The 17,353-nt window shown below is 52.5% G+C and overlaps 1 protein-coding gene across 1 annotated transcript in view; it reads right to left on the reverse strand.

Moving 5' to 3' along the window:
* LOC135233706 (smoothelin-like) overlaps window positions 1-17,353 on the reverse strand; it is a 72,145-nt gene that overhangs the window by 30,886 nt on the left and 23,906 nt on the right. Inside the window, exons 3-6 of the mRNA XM_064297506.1 lie at window positions 14,395-14,464; window positions 13,567-13,645; window positions 12,867-12,946; window positions 3,591-3,690 (exon numbers count right to left, since the gene is read on the reverse strand). Of these exons, the coding sequence (XP_064153576.1) occupies window positions 3,591-3,690; window positions 12,867-12,946; window positions 13,567-13,645; window positions 14,395-14,464 (329 nt within the window). The remainder of the gene's footprint in view (window positions 1-3,590; window positions 3,691-12,866; window positions 12,947-13,566; window positions 13,646-14,394; window positions 14,465-17,353) is intronic.

The raw sequence follows: 17,353 nt of genomic DNA on the forward strand, positions 1-17,353 counted from the left end.
GTATGTATGTGCATGTGTGCCTGTGTGTGTCTGCATGTATGTGTATGTGTGTCTGTGTGTGTCTGGATCTGTGTGTGTGTGTGTGTGTGTGTGTGTGTGCTGGAGGGGAGGGTGTTTCCTCAAGGTGGCCTCTCCATGACGCCTCGTCCAGATGCAGAAAGAAAGCGGACAAGGGGCAGGAAGTGTTAAGCGGACACAGGAAGTGAGGGGGGGGGGGCATGAGACAGTATGACACCCTTAACGGATCCGCCCGCTCCCCAAAACTCCCTCATTCCACCCTCTCCCTCAGGAAACCACACTCCAAACACTGCTGCCCACTTCCTCCCCTCCCTGGGCCTGTCCCTCCCTCACACACACACACACGCTCTCGCACACACACACACTCTCACACACACACACACACACACACACACACACGCACACACACTCACACACACACTCTCACACACACACTCACTCACACACAAGCACACACACACACACTCACTCACTCACACACACACTCACACTCTCACACACACACTCACTCTCACACACACATACACACACACACACTCACGCACAAACACTAACAAACGCACACACACATACACACACACACACACAGGCAGACACTAACACACACACACACACTAATTAACATACTCTCACACACACACTCACACACATGCACAGGCACATGCACTCACACACACACTCACACACACACATACACTCACACACTCTCAGGCTTAACACACGCTAGCTCCACGGTAGACAGCGTTGGGGCTAGGGGGGAAAGACAGGTGGAGCCGCATGCAACAGCCGGGAGGCCGTCTGACCACAGGGGGAAAATGCAAACAGGGTCTCACTCCACTCTCCCAGATTTGACTGGCATTTCGGCCGCTTTGGTTACCACTGAAGGACGGCGGAAATCCACTCTCCATCAGTGATTTGACTGCAGTCTCGCTCATCTCTAGTGAGGCTTTCAGTCATTTTAAACGCGACTCCTGTATCCCACGTTGGCTAAACGAATCAGCTAATGGGCCAAATTGCAATTTGTAGTGTTATGACGTTCTGACCACATGGGGTTTTGGGTTGGTTATATCAGTGCCTGACGCTCTCTTCATTGTGTTCTCCGTCGCCTGTTGTGGGGGGAATTCTGGGTAAGCTCTCACAGCAAAAAAAAAGAAAGGAAACTTTGAATAATGCAAATGAGTGGGTCAAATCCGTGTTTGCATGCTGCACATACAACCTCCTCTGCCTACGACAACACAAACAAAAAAACCCCGAAACGCAGCCAGGAGCCTGGGCTCAAAACTACACTCCCTGAGGAATTTCGCCTACATCACACATTCCAGCGACCGACCCCAAACGAGCGGTTTCCCCAAATCAAGGCCTTCTATTCCAGCTGTGGCACGCTGGCGAGACTGTGCGCCCCCCCCACCCCCCACCCCCACCCCACCAAAGCGCCCTCCTTTCATCCTTTCTTTTCTTTCTTTCCTCCCTCCCTCTCGTGCTTTTTTTTTTACCCGGCCTTCTCCTTGGATCTCTGTCAGAAACGCCCACTCCCGTTCTGACCCCCCCTCCACCACCCCACCATCCTGTCCCAGCCACGGACTTCCTGTGTCCCTTTTCTGCACGCTCGGGGTCCGTAACAAAGAGCGGGTTCCCAGAATTCAGCAGCGGCCCGAGCATCGCACCAGCCGCCCCAAACTGCAGGGCGGAGGAGGACAAGCCGGGGGGACAGGGGACGGGACGGTGTATTTTTGGGAGGGCGAGAAAGTGGTAGCTGATGTTCTATTTGGGGGCCACTTTAGGTGAGGGGGGGGGGAAGTAATACGTCCCAGATGGCTTCCAAAAACATGCATGAAGGGCAGGAAACCCACAAAAAGAGAAGCCACAAACTGAACTAACACACTGGAGGGACTGAGGTGAACCCTGCAGTACGCTCCGCTGCCACACACACACACACACACAGACTGACTGGCCAAAGAGTTCACTCAGAGCTCAGTGTGTGCTCCTGTTCTGACCTCTAAGAACACCCAGGCTTTAACCACTTTTTTTTTGGAAGAAAGCAGGCTTTTCGGAATGTTCTCTACAAAGTCCTAAAGGCAGTGTTCAAGAACTCAGTCACTTGCTGTCAGTCCCCAGTAGCGATTGTGACATCAGCATTAGAATGTTCCAGTTAAGAGCGTTCTAATCACACGTTTGTGATCTTACACCTGGTTCAAACGGTTAAAGTACAGGCTTGGGGGCTTTGGAGCTCTGAAGAAATTTGGACCACCAGGTTTCTGCATGGTTTTCCACAGTCTCCTCTAATCTGCTGGGCACCCCTAACAGCTTTTGAAACATGGCATATTTAAAATCAGTCTGCCGCAATGAAAACCAAAAAAAAAAACACACACACACACACGTTCTTGTTTATTTATTTTGCCCGAATTTCATTCTCTCTCTCCCGATCCAGAGAACCTTGGCTGGGTCTGTACATTCAGCCACAAAAACATTCCGCTTTTATTGGCCCCTTTTTTTACTTTCAGGTCTGTTTTTAATTTGCAGCTCCGGTGAATGAAGTGACTGAGCAAACACCCAATTACACAAAATCCACAACTGTTTAAAAAAATTTTTTTTTTTTAAACATAACGGTAGAAAATAACAGCTGAGTGAATGAAACCCTTCTCAAACTCAGCCTGACCCCTGAGGTGGTAAAACGGGTTTACTGGCAGGGCCCTATTTTTGCACACAGTTAAGAGGAAATTGAGTTCGGCTCAGCGGGCTGCGAGCGCCATTGAGTGGACGCTGGGCACGCGGTCAGACGTCATACTCTGGAAGCCGAGTGTCAATATTGTCACAGGTATTACAGCTTACCTGGCCAAACAAGGCACCTGCAGCTAGAGCAAACAGCAGGTAGTCTAATGAACAGCTTTGAATTTGTACAGTACACTGAGTGAGCGTGTGCGTGTCTGTGTGTCTACCTCTACCTCTTTCTCGTCCCCGCAGGGTACAGTTCTCTTGGAAGCACAGAACAGGGCAAAACCATTTCAATTCAAAACAGCGCCCCCTACTGGTTTCCCTTGCTTTGCAGATAGAAACTGTCTATGCCAGTGCTAACCAACCCTGTTCCTGCTGCTCTACCATCCTTATAGGATTTCGTTTCCACCCTAATTTAGCACACCTGACTCTACTAATTAGTAGCTCAACAAAGATCTCTAGCTGTTGAATGAGGTGCAGCTTTGTTGGGGCTGGAGTGAAAACCTACAGGACGGTAGATCTCCAGGAACAGGGATGGTTACCACTGGCCTGTGACAAAGCAACCAGAGCACAACCGTAAGTCTTTCTTCAGTACTGATCACAATGAAGGAAGCAGTGCAGCTAAAAGAAATGGGTTTGAAGCCCCAAAACTTTCACACTCAAATCCCACACTGGGCTCTGCACTGTGGTATCGTTGAGTCAGGCAACTTCACCTCAGTGAACAGCCGCAGCAGTTACGCAAACAGCCTTTGAATACGACTCCCGCTGAGCACATGAATAAGTAAAGGACGGCGGGCAGGCTAGCCGCTAACGAACGGCGCTAACGAACGGCGCTACGGGCGAGCGGACGGGCGACTCACCTGCGCGCTGGAGCTCTCTGCTCAGGGACTGCTGGCTCCTCAGCTCCCGAATCTGCGACCGGATCTGCTCTCGCTCCCCCAGGCTGTCTCTGGCACGGTCCTGCAGCGGGGGGGGTAGAGGGGGGGTCAGAGAACAGGCAGGAGCCAGTTACAGTTTCACACATTTAAACTGCCAGCGTGTTTTTCACTCACTAACCAGAGTTTAACCGACCACCCCCCCCCCCGCCCCCCCCCCCCACACTCCCCCCCCCCGTCGGGCGGCCAACGCCGAGCACAAAGAGACAGACAGGGATATCCCGCAGACAGAGGCAGACAATACAGCACTACAGGATGCCCCCCCCCATCAAAGGCAAGTTCAAATGAAGGTCCACCCTATCCCCCCCCAAAATATATACACATGCGTGTTCACACAGACTTCAACTAAGACTCCCCCAGACAAAGACCTGCTCAGATTCAGACTCACTCAGACTCATTCTGACTCATTCTGACTCATTCTGACTCATTCTGACTCATTCAGACTCAGACTCCTAGACTCATTCTGACTCATTCTGACTCATTCTGACTCAGACTCACTCAGACTCACTCAGACTCACTCTGACTCACTCTGACTCACTCTGACTCACTCTGACTCATTCAGACACAGACTCACTCTGACTCACTCTGACTCATTCAGACTCAGACTCACTCAGACTCATTCTGACTCATTCAGACTCAGACTCACTCAGACTCATTCTGACTCATTCAGACTCAGACTCACTCAGACTCATTCTGACTCATTCAGACTCAGACTCACTAAGACTCATTCTGACTCATTCAGACTCAGACTCACTCAGACTCATTCTGACTCATTCAGACTCAGACTCACTGAGAGTAAGACTCATTCAGACTCAGACATCCTCTCCACTACGTTGGGATGTAGAGTCTGGAATACTCGGGGGCAAGAGAGAGAGAGAGAGTGAGAGACTCATACTGGCACTGAGGCTTCTGTTACTGACCCTAACCTACAGCTGTACAAACACCCCCCCACACACACAGACACAGACAGACAGACACACACAGACACATATACACACACACACCATATGTATAACACACATTTACACATTACATATAACACACGTATGCACACACACATCACACATAATACACATGCGCGCGCGCGCACACACACACACACACAGATATACACGCACGCACATATGCACACACACACACACACACACACATCCCAGTAGTAGCTATGGGCACCCATAGGGCCGCCATGGCAGCTGCTTTTGATGGGACATGTTTAGGGTTAGCTCCATAGGTAAGGGGCGCAGCTAGCTTCCACATGTGAGCGTCGCTGAAGGACGAGGGCTTCAAACTTCAAACGCAGCGATACGCGAGCGCATAAACCTGTTCGCATAAACGCGGAAAAAATGGGTCAAGTCGCTTAGTTGGTTGGGTTAGGGTGAGGGTGAGGGTTAGGGTTAGGGTTAGGGTTAGGGTTAGGGTTAGGGTTAGGGTTAGGGTGAGGGTGAGGGTGAGGGTTAGGGTTAGGGTTAGGGTGAGGGTGAGGGTGAGGGTTAGGGTTAGGGTGAGGGTTAGCCTCCATTAGGATAAGGGGCGCAGCCCAGCTCTCCCCACACGTGAGCCAGTCGCTGACAGACAGGGCTTCAAACTTCAAAACGTCAGCGATACCGTGAGCGCAATAAACCTTTTCCGCCATAAACGCGGAAAAAATGGGTCAAGCTCGCTTAGTTCTGGTCCTCCGCGGTTTTTCCATCATCGTTCTTTTTTTTTTTTTTTTTTTTTTTGCGATGCCGTATCGAGTTCGCCGAACCAGCCGGCATTACCAGAGCAAAGTCCGGAGAAAAACGAAAGCCGCGTAACCATGGCGATTACATCATCTCCCTCACTAAAGTTAGGAAACAGACACCAAGAGGAGAGAGAAGAGGACAGACACACCTTTGTCATCCACAGAAAGCAATGGCAGGCAGACGGGAAACAGGGAGCCTCTTTTTTAACACAGAGATCGCATTCTGTAGGGCAGGTAGCCACAATCACCAGGTAGACATTAACCTCTCAAACGTATCGCCATGTCACTGTAAGGTTTTTGGAGAGCAGACAGAGTAAACGGTAAAAAAAAAAATAACAGGATTAAAGGGTAAGCTAACAGAATTAGGCCTTTGTCAGGGAGACAAAGTGAGTAGATTAGCAGCACACACACACACACACACACACACACACACACACACACACACTCACACACGCAGGAGAGAGGGAGGTGCAAATTGCTCAACGTATCTGCGCTCGGTCGAGCGTGACCCACTCTGCAGACGAAGAGAGATTAACAATGTGTGGTAATCTCCAGCAACAATGGCCAATCAGCGTCGCTCGCTACAGAACACACACACAAACAGCCCCGGTCCGTGCAGGTAGGGAGTGCGTGGGGGGGGGCCAAGCCCTCCTAATGAGTCACTACTGTCCCACTCCGTCTTACCACGCTCCTGTCAGTCGTTGTGTCTCACACGCACATACACACACACAGATCCGTGCAGACACAGACACGCATAGACACACATACGCTCTGTCATACTCAGCCACTACTAGATAGTCTCTCTCTCTCTCTCACACACGCACGCACGCACACACACACACACACACACACACACACACACACTTCAGTCAAAGTGCCTGAAAACCCACCCACTCCACTCCAGAAGCTCTCCTTACAGAGTGGCCGCTGCTGGTAATGACATTTGGCTCAGACTGGGCTCGTTCCTTTTTTTTTTGGAAAACCCTCGCCCCCGAGCTCCACGGCGCTCTCTCTCTCTCTCTCTCTGCTCTGCTCCGCGCTCTCTCTCTCTCTCTCTCTCTCTCTCTCTCTCTCTCTCAGCCGGCGACACTTCTCCGGCTCGAACCCGAGAAAGCCACAGGAGCGCATTTCTCCCGCCGAGCGTTGGCGGACTCTGGCCCGCTCCCCCCCCGTCCCAGGCTGTAATTACCCTCCTCCCCGGGCCCGGACGGCCCGTCTGGACGCCACATACAGCATACAGCACTGAACCAGAACCCCCCCCCCCCCTTATCCCCACACCGAGCGCGTTCACGCAACGCTTTCAAGCTGGAAGAGACGCCGCTCGCGGAGCCAAAATGGCCGCCGACCCCAGACCGAGGCCTGGACGACCGCAGCGAGGCGTAGGCCTCTGGGACGCTCCCCGAAACGTTCCCTCTTTTTTCAAACGCCCCGGGGTTCTGAGGCCCGGGGGGGGGGGCTCAGCGGGAGCGGCGAAAAAAGTCAAGAAACTGCGGGAGACGACCGACGATAAAAATACACCCTCGCAAAACGACCTCGTCACCCCTGATTTACGGCAGCCGACCTAAACACAGCCCTGAGTAAACCCGGGACGCATCGCACTCTCGCCGGAGTCTTTAATAAGGGACTGCACTAGCAGACAGGCCTTTCCGTCAGCGCCACTCAACGCAAGGGCATCAGGCGTGACCGTACGCGAGCCATGAGCGTCCACAGCCCTGTCATTTCACCCGTCAAACGCACACAGATGCACACAGACGCACACAGACGCACACAGACGCACACAGACGCACACAGACGCACACAGACGCACACATACGCACACAGACGCACACAAACGCACACAGACGCACACAGACGCACACAAACGCACACAAACGCACACAGACGCACACAGACGCACACAGACGCACACAAACCCACACAAACACACACAAACCCACACAAACCCACACAGACGCACACAAACGCACACACAAACACACACAAACCCACACAAACGCACACAAACCCACACAGATGCACACAAACCCACTCAAACGCACACAAACGCACACAAACCCACACAAACGCGCAAAAACGCACACATACACAATAAAATGCTCCACACTTTGGCTTCGGGGAGCCAGGGCATTAAGACAATCTCACAGAACTCACCGAAAACCTCAGCCCATCTTCAGACACCACACGTCGCTATGCAACACCCCATCACCTCTCCTGGGCCAGGCACCAACTATTCTCTCTCTTCCCCTCTCTCTCTTTCCCTCTCTCTCTCTCTCTCTCTCTCTCTCTCTCTCTCTCTCTCCCTCCGTCTCTCTCTCTCTTTCTCTCTCTCTCTCTCTCTCTCTCTCTCTCACGGCCGTCATATTTCCCTCGTTCCAAACTGTCGGCCCATGAGGCAGTTGTGATAAAGAGATGAGAGGAGAGTGGGAATCCCCCCCCCCATGTGTCACACACCTCCGCTCGTACCCAACATCACCTGCGCTGATCACACCCCCCCCCCCCGTCGTAGTCAGCTCCTCAGGAAATGACACAGCGCGCAGAGCCCCCCGGCCCCCCCAACCCCGTCCCGCGCCTGGTTAACCTTCCTAAACGAGCCCGCCCCGGGAACCCAACGGACAGAGAGCTCCTTACCTCACACTCCACACGCTGCCGCCAGTCTCATTCCCTCCAACCGCTCGCTCTGTCAGTCCAACTGAGAGTCTGCCTCTCTCTACTGTTTCTCTCTCTCTCTCTCCCTCTCTCTCTGTCAGTCCAACTGAGAGTCTGCCTCTCTCTACTGTTTCTCTCTCTCTCTCCCTCTGTCAGTCCAACTGAGAGTCTGCCCTCTCTCTACTGTTTCTCTCCCTCTCTCCCTCTCTCTGTCAGTCCAACTGAGAGTCTGCCCTCTCTCTACTGTTTCTCTCTCTCTCTCTCTCCCTCTGTCAGTCCAACTGAGAGTCTGCCCTCTCTCTACTGTTTCTCTCTCTCTCCTTCTCTCTCGGTCAGTCCTACTGAGTGTCTACTCGCTCTGCCCTTTCTCTACTGTTTCTCTCTCTCTCTCCCTCTCCTTCTCTCTCTGTCAGTCCTACTGAGAGTCTACTCGCTCTCTCACTCATTCAACCCTGTCTCTACTCGCCCTCTCTCTCTTGCTCAGCCCTCTCTCTCTCTCTTTACTCTCGCTCTGTCCTGTCACTCTTCTCTCTCTCTCTCTCTCTCCCTCCCTCTCACTCAGCCCTGTCTATACTCTCTCACTCACACGCTGTCAGGCCACTCCTCCAGCTTCCTCTCCCTCCCCCCTTCTCTCTCTCTCTCTCTCTCTTTCTACTCTTCCCTCCCACCCTCTACTCCTCTCTCTCCTTCCCTCTCTCCTTCTCTTCCCTCTCCTTACCGCTCTCTCCTTCACCCTCTCCTCCTACTTCTCTCTCCTTCCTCCCCCACCTTATCTTACTTCTTAGATCATATTTTTTCTTTTTTTGTTGTTGTTTGTTTTGATTCAGGTTCCTGTCCTCCCCCTGTCTCATTTCTCCCTGCTTTAAGGTCCGTGCCTCACGGACCTGTGCATTCTCACACAGAAAGAGTGAAAACTGTACTATGAACCAGGGAAAAAAAGGAAAGAAACTAAAATGGAAAATACCTTCCCCGAGATTGGCTGCCCGAGCCATAAATCTTCTAACCATACGAATAATTACAGCTCTGAGGCGCGTCGATGGAGCTGTCTTTAGACATCGGAAAAGTGGTGATATGGAACATTTTATACAGAATTACCCCATTTCTAGCAACTTATGTATGAGGAAGCTGTCAATAGCAACCAGAAAATGAACACATTATTGATTAAACAAAGATGAGATGAGTACTCCAATAATTTATATATAATCTATTATACTGAGGAATACCACAAAACAAAAGCACAGTAAAATATCATTCATTTGGACTGTGACTCGACTGTTCTGCATGGTTGAGTCTGTGCTGCGACTGCTGTGCTGTATGGGGGCGTTTGGGCTGTGCTGTATGGGTGAGTCTGTGCTGCGACTGCTGTGCTGTATGGGGGCGTTTGGGCTGTGCTGTATGGGAGCGTTTGGGCTGTGCTGTATGGGTGAGTTTGGGCTGTGACTCAGCTGTGCTGTATGGGAGAGTTTGGGCTGTGCTGTATGGGTGAGTTTGGGCTGTGCTGTATGGGTGAGTTTGGGCTGTGCTGTATGGGTGAGTTTGGGCTGTGACTCAGCTGTGCTGTATGGGAGCGTTTGGGCTGTGCTGTATGGGTGAGTTTGGGCTGTGCTGTATGGGTGAGTTTGGGCTGTGCTGTATGGGTGAGTTTGGGCTGTGCTGTATGGGTGAGTTTGGGCTGTGACTCAGCTGTGCTGTATGGGTGAGTTTGGGCTGTGACTCAGCTGTGCTGTATGGGAGCGTTTGGGCTGTGCTGTATGGGTGAGTTTGGGCTGTGACTCAGCTGTGCTGTATGGGTGAGCTTTGGGCTGTACTAGGGTAGTGTGCTGTATGGGAGTTGGGCTGTGCTGTATGGGCGTTGGCTGTGGTATGGGAGCGTTTGGGCTGTGACTAGCTGTGGCTGTATGGGAGCGTATGGTGAGTTGGCTGTGATAGCTTGTATGGGAGCGTTTGGGCTGTGCTGTATGGGAGCGTTTGGGCTGTCTGTATGGGTGAGTTTGGGCTGTGTACTGTATGGGTGAGTTGGGCTGTGCTGTATGGGGGTTTGGGCTGCTGTGGGGTGGGCGTGGGGATCTGCTGTGCTGTATGGGAGCGTTTGGGCTGTGCTGTATGGGTGAGTTTGGGCTGTGACTCAGCTGTGCTGTATAGGGCAGTTTGGGCTGTACTGTATGGGAGGTTTGGGCTGTGCTGTTGGGTGAGTTTGGCGGCTGTAGGGAGCGTTGGGCTGTGCTGTACGGGTGAGTTTGGGCTGTGCTGTATGGGAGCGTTTGGGCTGTGCTGTATGGGAGCGTTTGGGCTGTGACTCAGCTGTGCTGTATGGGAGCTTTGGGCTGTGACTCAGCTGTGCTGTTTGGGTGAGTTTGGGCTGTGACTCAGCTGTGCTGTATGGGAGGTTTGGGCTGTGACTCAGCTGTACTGTATGGGTGAGTTTGGGCTGTACTGTATGGGAGCGTTTGGGCTGTGCTGTACGGGTCAGTTTGGGCTGTGACTCTGCTGTGCTGTATGGGAGCGTTTGGGCTGTGCTGTATGGGAGCGTTTGGGCTGTGACTCTGCTGTTTTGGCACCATGGTCCTGCTATCTCAGCCCTCCATCTGCACCCGCACAATGCAGCTCGGCTCAAACGGACCCGCTCCTCAGATCCTCTATTAAAAAAGGAGAACGGCTCCTGTTGTTCTTGGCAAATCCCCACTGCGGAACCAAACGACATCGTCGGCTAGCATCTGTCTCTAGAAGTCCCACCCCTCCGTCCAATCACACGCCAGGGGCAGGCTCCGCCCCTCCACCTGGAGACTAGCTCATCTGGGAGGACGCAGCACAGATAGGCCCGGCTGCCCCCCCCCCCCCCCCCCACCCCCCCAGACACGGGCAGTGAGTTTGTGGTTCCATTGTTGGGATGCAGGATATGACATCACTGGCCCCGTGTCTTGAGCCAGCTTTGTTTACTCGGTGTATTAGGAGCTGGCTGCCAAGAAACACTTTTATCGGATTCAGACACAAGCACAGCACTGCGCACACACACACACAAACATATACACAGGAACACATAACACCACACACATACAACAGCACACTAACATGCACCCACTCACACACGTGCATACCAAACACACACACAACAGTAACACAAACACCAGACACCACTCACACAACGGCATACAACAATACTACACACGACACACAAGTACACACACACACACAGGCACACACAAGTACACACACACAAACATGCACACACACACACTAGAGAAATAACTGAAACACACAGTCACAGAGCTGCCCTCCCCTCCCCTGCTCACGGATAACAGAGATAAGATAAAAGATCCTCCACTGAGACGCCATGTCGTCGCCCCCATTACTCCCGGCGGGTCTGGCTCAAAGGGTCCCGTGATAAAAATTCACCAAGGAGGCGACATTCTCGCCTTGATTCAATTCCTGACGCCCAGCATCATTTGGGCAAACTTGCTCTTTTGCTCTTCGCCTCACAAAAAAAGCTCCTCCTTCAAAGGAAGACCATTCATCAGCGGACAAAAACCCGTCAGGGGGACGGAGATAAGATAAGATAAACACCCGTCCTCTGATCTGCGAGCTTGCTACGCTGTTTGTCTGCAGTATCTCTTCAGCAATCCCGTCAGGATTCATTTACATTCAGCTTCAGAGCTGTGTTCACGTGCCTTCCCTCCGCCAAGGTTACCTGCGCGTACGATATCTCCCTGAAAGAGCACGGCTTTGGTCAAGAGCAACAACGGAAACTCGAAAAAAATAAAATAAAATCCCAGTCCATCCGTGCATGGTGGTGTAGACTGTCCTTCACTGAAAAGCTTACATGGCTATTCCTAAACACGTGTTCATACTACTGCTGTTTGGTGTGACACAGGGAAATAGTCTGTGTTGAGCAGGGTCTTTAAGTGCAGTTGCATAGCCAGTTGTTCTACTCAATGGCCACAAGGGGGCAGTCTATGCTCCAAGAGTATTCCAGGACTTTAATTTCACGCACCTTGCCCTGTAGAGAGAGACAGGAAACGCAGGGACCCCCTACTCACCCCCCCTTGCCAACATCTGTCACTGGTGCCACAGCTCTACACTTCAATTTCCCATCATGCAGTGCGACAGCCAAAGCAAACGGCTACGTTTAAACTGACACAACCAGTGCAGCGTCTCCTACATCAACTCAGGATTTATGGGCTTGGAAAAGCAAGGCCAACTGCTTCTCCCCGGTGTACTCAGCCAGGAAAAAAGCAACAAACAGGGACTATTTATTTATTTATTTATCTACGCGCTCAGTTATTTTTTGCCGTCGTGCGTGCCTGGCTGGTGAGGCCGTGCAGACCGCCAGCTCCGCTGACGTCTCCCGGGAACAATTCCCGAGAAGAAGAATCCATCACGCGGCGCTCCGGACCTCCAGCGCCGACGCTGAGGACCCATCGTTTATCTCCTCCAATCCGCTCGCTCGGCATTCCCGCCACAGCGAGGCCCGTCTGCTCTGCTCTAACACGGACTGCGTGCGGCTCACAGTCACGTGACCGCACACACAGTCATGTGACTGCACATGTAGTCATGTGACCACGCACACAGTCATGTGACCGCGTAGCTGCTGCTGCTGCGTAGCGAACGCCTTAGCGCTACTCGCTGTGTTATTCCCTATTGTGTACAAACAGGGCATTATGTGATTGTTTGTTTGTTGCAGCTGTTAAGCACACCAAGCTTCATTCAAAAAGCCACTGGCACTACAATACTGCGTCTCGCACTGGTGGTGAATGAATAAATAATACACAGGCTAACCACCTGTCACAGTACACAGTCAACCCGCCCCCCCACCCCCTCCCCCTTCCCAAACTCACCACTGTCCCCAGGGCACTGTGCAGCTCTGCTGTTTCAGGTTCGGGACGGCGTCCCATCCCCCTGACCTTCTCTGAGGCTCCTGTGTGGGACAGACAGACAGACAGACGCCTGAAATGTTACCTGGAACTCTGTGACCCTGCCACCTGCATGACCCCGCCCCCATGTGACCCAGTCCCCACAGTGACCCCGCCCCCTATCAGTGTCAGAGGTAACTGCAGGGACACACTGAACAGGGCTGCACTGTGGAATGGCTGGAATCTCTTATCTGCTCCTCCATCTCAGGTACCAGGCCCTGGTCCTGCATGCCTGGCTGACTGACACCCACACCACCATCACCAGAGACAAGATCAGCAGACGGAAGGGCAGAGAGAGAGATAGAGAGAGAGAGAGAGAGAGAGAGATGGACCTGTGCCTTGCTTGCTCGCTCTCTCTCTGTCTGTCCCTCTCTCTCTCTCACTCCCTCCCTTTCTCTCTCTGCCCCTCCCTCCCTCTTCTGTTCTCTCACTCTCTCTGTCTCTGTCTCTCTCTCTCACTCCCTCTCTCTCTCACTTCCTCTCTCTCTATCTCTCCAGCTTTGTCCTTGAGGTGTGCTGGGCATGGTGGTGGAGTAAAAACATGCAAAAACAGCCAGCACACCAGAGAGAAGGGTGGGTTATAACACTGCCCCCCCCCGCCCCGTCCCCCCCCCACGAGACTCACCCCGCAGCTCCTCGTCGCGCAGCTGACGGATGGCCGCCCGGATCAGCTTCCTCTCCTCGTACTCGCTGGCACCACGCAGCTGCGGGCACAGGCAGCCAATCACAGGGCAGCGTGAGACACGCAGACCCAATCACAGGGCAGCATGAGAAACACAGGCCCAATCACAGGGCAGCATGAGAGACGCAGGCCCAATCACAGGCACTCACACAGATCAGACATGTGGAACATATATCATAGGTATGTCTCACAGTTACACACACACACACAAATACATACATACACATGTATATACACACACATAAATACATAAATAGGTAAATGTATGCTACGTATTGTACGTAAATGTATGTGTAGTGATAAAGGCAACCCTGTCACTTAATGAAGAATCATACAGACACTAAAGGCAGCATCTGGTGTTGTGGTCAGAGACCGGTCAAAGACCGTCAAGTCTTGACCTGAAGGTCATTGGGTCAAATCCCTGGTGAGACACTGGGGTATTAACTCGTGATCCAGGGACCCGGGAACTGTCCAGCTGGAAAAACGCACATAAATCCAAGATGTGCGGGTAATAATGTGAGTGAAGGATTGTGGGTCACCAGAGCAAAATGAGGAAACGCAGCAGAAATGCCGCTGAGATGAGAGGCTAACGCAGCATGAATGAGCGATGAATTAGGAATGCAGCAAATGAATGTGTGACAAATACGCATTTCTCAATGTGTCTGGCACGAGTGTGTGTGTGTGTGTGTGTGTGTGTGTGTTTGTGTGTGTGTGTGTGAGAGGAGTGTGTGTCTGTGTGTGTGTGAGAGAGAAGTGTGTGTGTGACCTCACCAGTACAGTTAGCTCCTCAATGTCCTGGATGTTCTGTAGTTTGCCAGAGAGTTGGTCCAGAGAGACAGAACTGCAAAAATACAAAAAAGACGCACGCACACACACACACACACACACACACGCACACACACACACACACACACACACACACACACAGCTGGTTCAGCATGTGTTCAAAGATCTGAAGTAAACATGACGTGACCAAGCAAATGTGACCAAGTCAGAGTTTCCACAGCCCAAATCACACGGTCCCATGCCTGCTGGACACCCTGGGCCCGTCTCACAGCCCAAATCACACGGTCCCATGCCTGCTGGACACCCTGCGCCCGTCTCACAGTCCAAATCACACGGTCCCATGCCTGCTGGACACCCTGGGCCCTGTCTCACAGCCCAAATAACACTGTCCCATGCTTGTCTCAGAGCAAGGCACCGCTTGTGACAGCCAGAGAGGGAGGAGACCCAACATGCCACACGCTTTTCCCAGGCCAAGAAAATGGCAGCTTCGAAGTTATAAAAAAAAAAAAAATCCTGAACGGAAAATGGAAAATGTGATCGTTTGGGTCAAAGCTCACTGGCCGAAATACTCTCTCCCACCCCCCGCCCCCGCCCCGCCCCGTCCCCCACCATGTTCTCCCTCCCCACATGCCACTCTCGTCCTCTCAGCCTCAGTTTGGCTGCCTGTCAGTCATCCCCCCATCCTTCTCTCCCTCCCTCCCTCCCTCCCTCTCTCCGCACAGCTCTTGGAGGACATACATACGCAACAGTGAGCAAATTCTTTACATTCCAGTGGCGAAGGCCCAACGTATAGCATCGTTCTTGGAAAGAAGAGCGGATATGTGCATGGATGTGCGCGTGTGTGTGTGTGTGGTGTGTGTGCGTGCGCGCATGTGTGTGTGTGCGCGCATGTGTGTGTGTGTGTGTGTGTGTGTGTGCGCGCGGGTGTGTGTGTGTGTGTGGAACTACGGGCCGTGTGCTTTGAAGGAATGTTAAATGCTTGCAGGAATGTAATCAAAGGGGATTTTAAGAACCATTCCCTTTTTTTTCCACAGCATCAATTAGGCCAAGGCCATTTTTTTTTCTCCAAAAGAATACACGTACAGTGCATTACGCCTCTGCGAGGCTGTTTAAAATGAGCTCATTTAACCTTCTTAAGCGGATTTTTACGAGACTTCACAAACCCAGGATCTGGGCCTTTAAACAGGGCTCAGTCTGAAAAGCCTGTTTGTCTGAACCCAGCAGCCCGCAGATGGCCAGTTGGAAGCCTTGAGCCCATTTTTACGAGGAGTGTTCAACGGTGATTTGTCTCGCAGAGGTACGGGGGGGGGGGGGTTGGGTGGGGGGGTGAGCCAGTATTCCCCTGGACGCAACCCCCCCCCCCCCACGAAAACGGACCTCTCGCCTCTCAGAAACACGCCACTCCTCCGATCCGCGCTAGATCTTTCCGTAGTCACCCGTGCGGCCTGTAGTGTGGGAAAACTGGCTCTGGCTCACCGGGGACTGTGCAGTACATCAGCGGTGGAGGGCACAGGCTCAGCTTTACAGCTCCCTGTGCGGGGGGGGGGGGGGGTGGGGGGGGAGGGGGGGAGGGGTCTGGGGGTCGGGGGCTCAGGATCTGACCTAACCGCCAAACCCCGGATTCCCGGCCACCAGTTTTCACTCAGTCCATCACAGAGCGCTGGCCACAGTGAGCAATTAGGTCAGCCCGACAAACGAGGAACTCGTTTGCGTGAGCGGGGGGTGGGGGTGGGGGGCAGAGTTGGGGGGGGGGGTTGGATGGAAGGCAGACCCGAACGCTCTCCCACAAAACCCTGCCCGGACGAGTAATCACTTACAGTAGAGAGAGAGAGAGAGAGAGAGAGGGAGAGAACAGAGATCACACGGAAAACAAAAAGAATAAAGATGACGGGGGGGGGGACGACAGACACAACAAAGGAATCCCCCCGCCCCGCCCCCCTCAGAGACGGAAATGGAGCGTGGCTCCCCAATTCCGTTTCAAACCGGGCCGGCTAATGAGAAACAAACACACGCGAACACGCCAGACGCCATGGCGACGGGCGCTGTCAGCTGTTGCCGTGTTCCACACGTGCGTGACCGGGCCGGGCGGACACGCCTCAGCGAACAGGTAAAACAGTCGCAGCCGGCAAAAAAAAACGCGTCATTAAGGACGAAAAATAATAGTGAGCTAAACTGAATCTGACAACTGCGTGCTGCTTTTTTTTTCCCTCTTCAGGGAAATACGATGTAGAACACTCCCAACATCCAGCATAAAGCCTTCCCAGAAGAGTGGAGGTTGCTATGGCAGCAAAGGGTAAACCAACTCCATATTAATGCCCATAATGTGGGACGAGATGTTGGATGTCAGGTGTCCACATGCTTTCGGCCATGGAGCGCATGTGTGTCAGTCCTCTGCGTATTTATGTCTGAAAGGACAACGCAGATGTGCTTTTCCCGTCCAGTAGGGGGCGCTCTTCCACACTGCACACATTCATTTTGGCAGCAGAAGTGGCTTTTTTCCAGAGCTCTGCGTATATATAAACTCAGGCGTCGCCCCACAGGCATCAAACAGAGCGCTCCAGAAGCAGGGAAGCATATTCAAACTGGGCGGTGTCATTCACAGGAGAAATATCTGCGTATATTTGCATCTGAGAAACGGGGCGGAATTTCATGTGTGTGCGCACAAGTGTGTGTGTGTAACTGTGTGTGTGTATGTTTGAGTATGGGTATATGTAAATATGTCTGTGGCACCAGAGCTGGTTCTCTTTGTCAGGGTTCTGAGTGAGTGTGTGTGTGTGTGTGTGTGTGTGTATACGTAGCGCTCACCAGAGCTGGTTCTCTTTGTCAGAGTTCTGAGTGTGTGTGTGTATATATGCATGAGCGAGTGTATGTATATGTAAATATGTCTGCGGTACCTGAGCTGGTTCTCTTTATCAGAGTTCTCAGTGTGAGTGTGTGCGCGTGC

The sequence above is a fragment of the Anguilla rostrata genome, chromosome 10 (genome assembly GCF_018555375.3).
Source record: "Anguilla rostrata isolate EN2019 chromosome 10, ASM1855537v3, whole genome shotgun sequence".
NCBI classification, from domain to species: domain Eukaryota; kingdom Metazoa; phylum Chordata; class Actinopteri; order Anguilliformes; family Anguillidae; genus Anguilla; species Anguilla rostrata.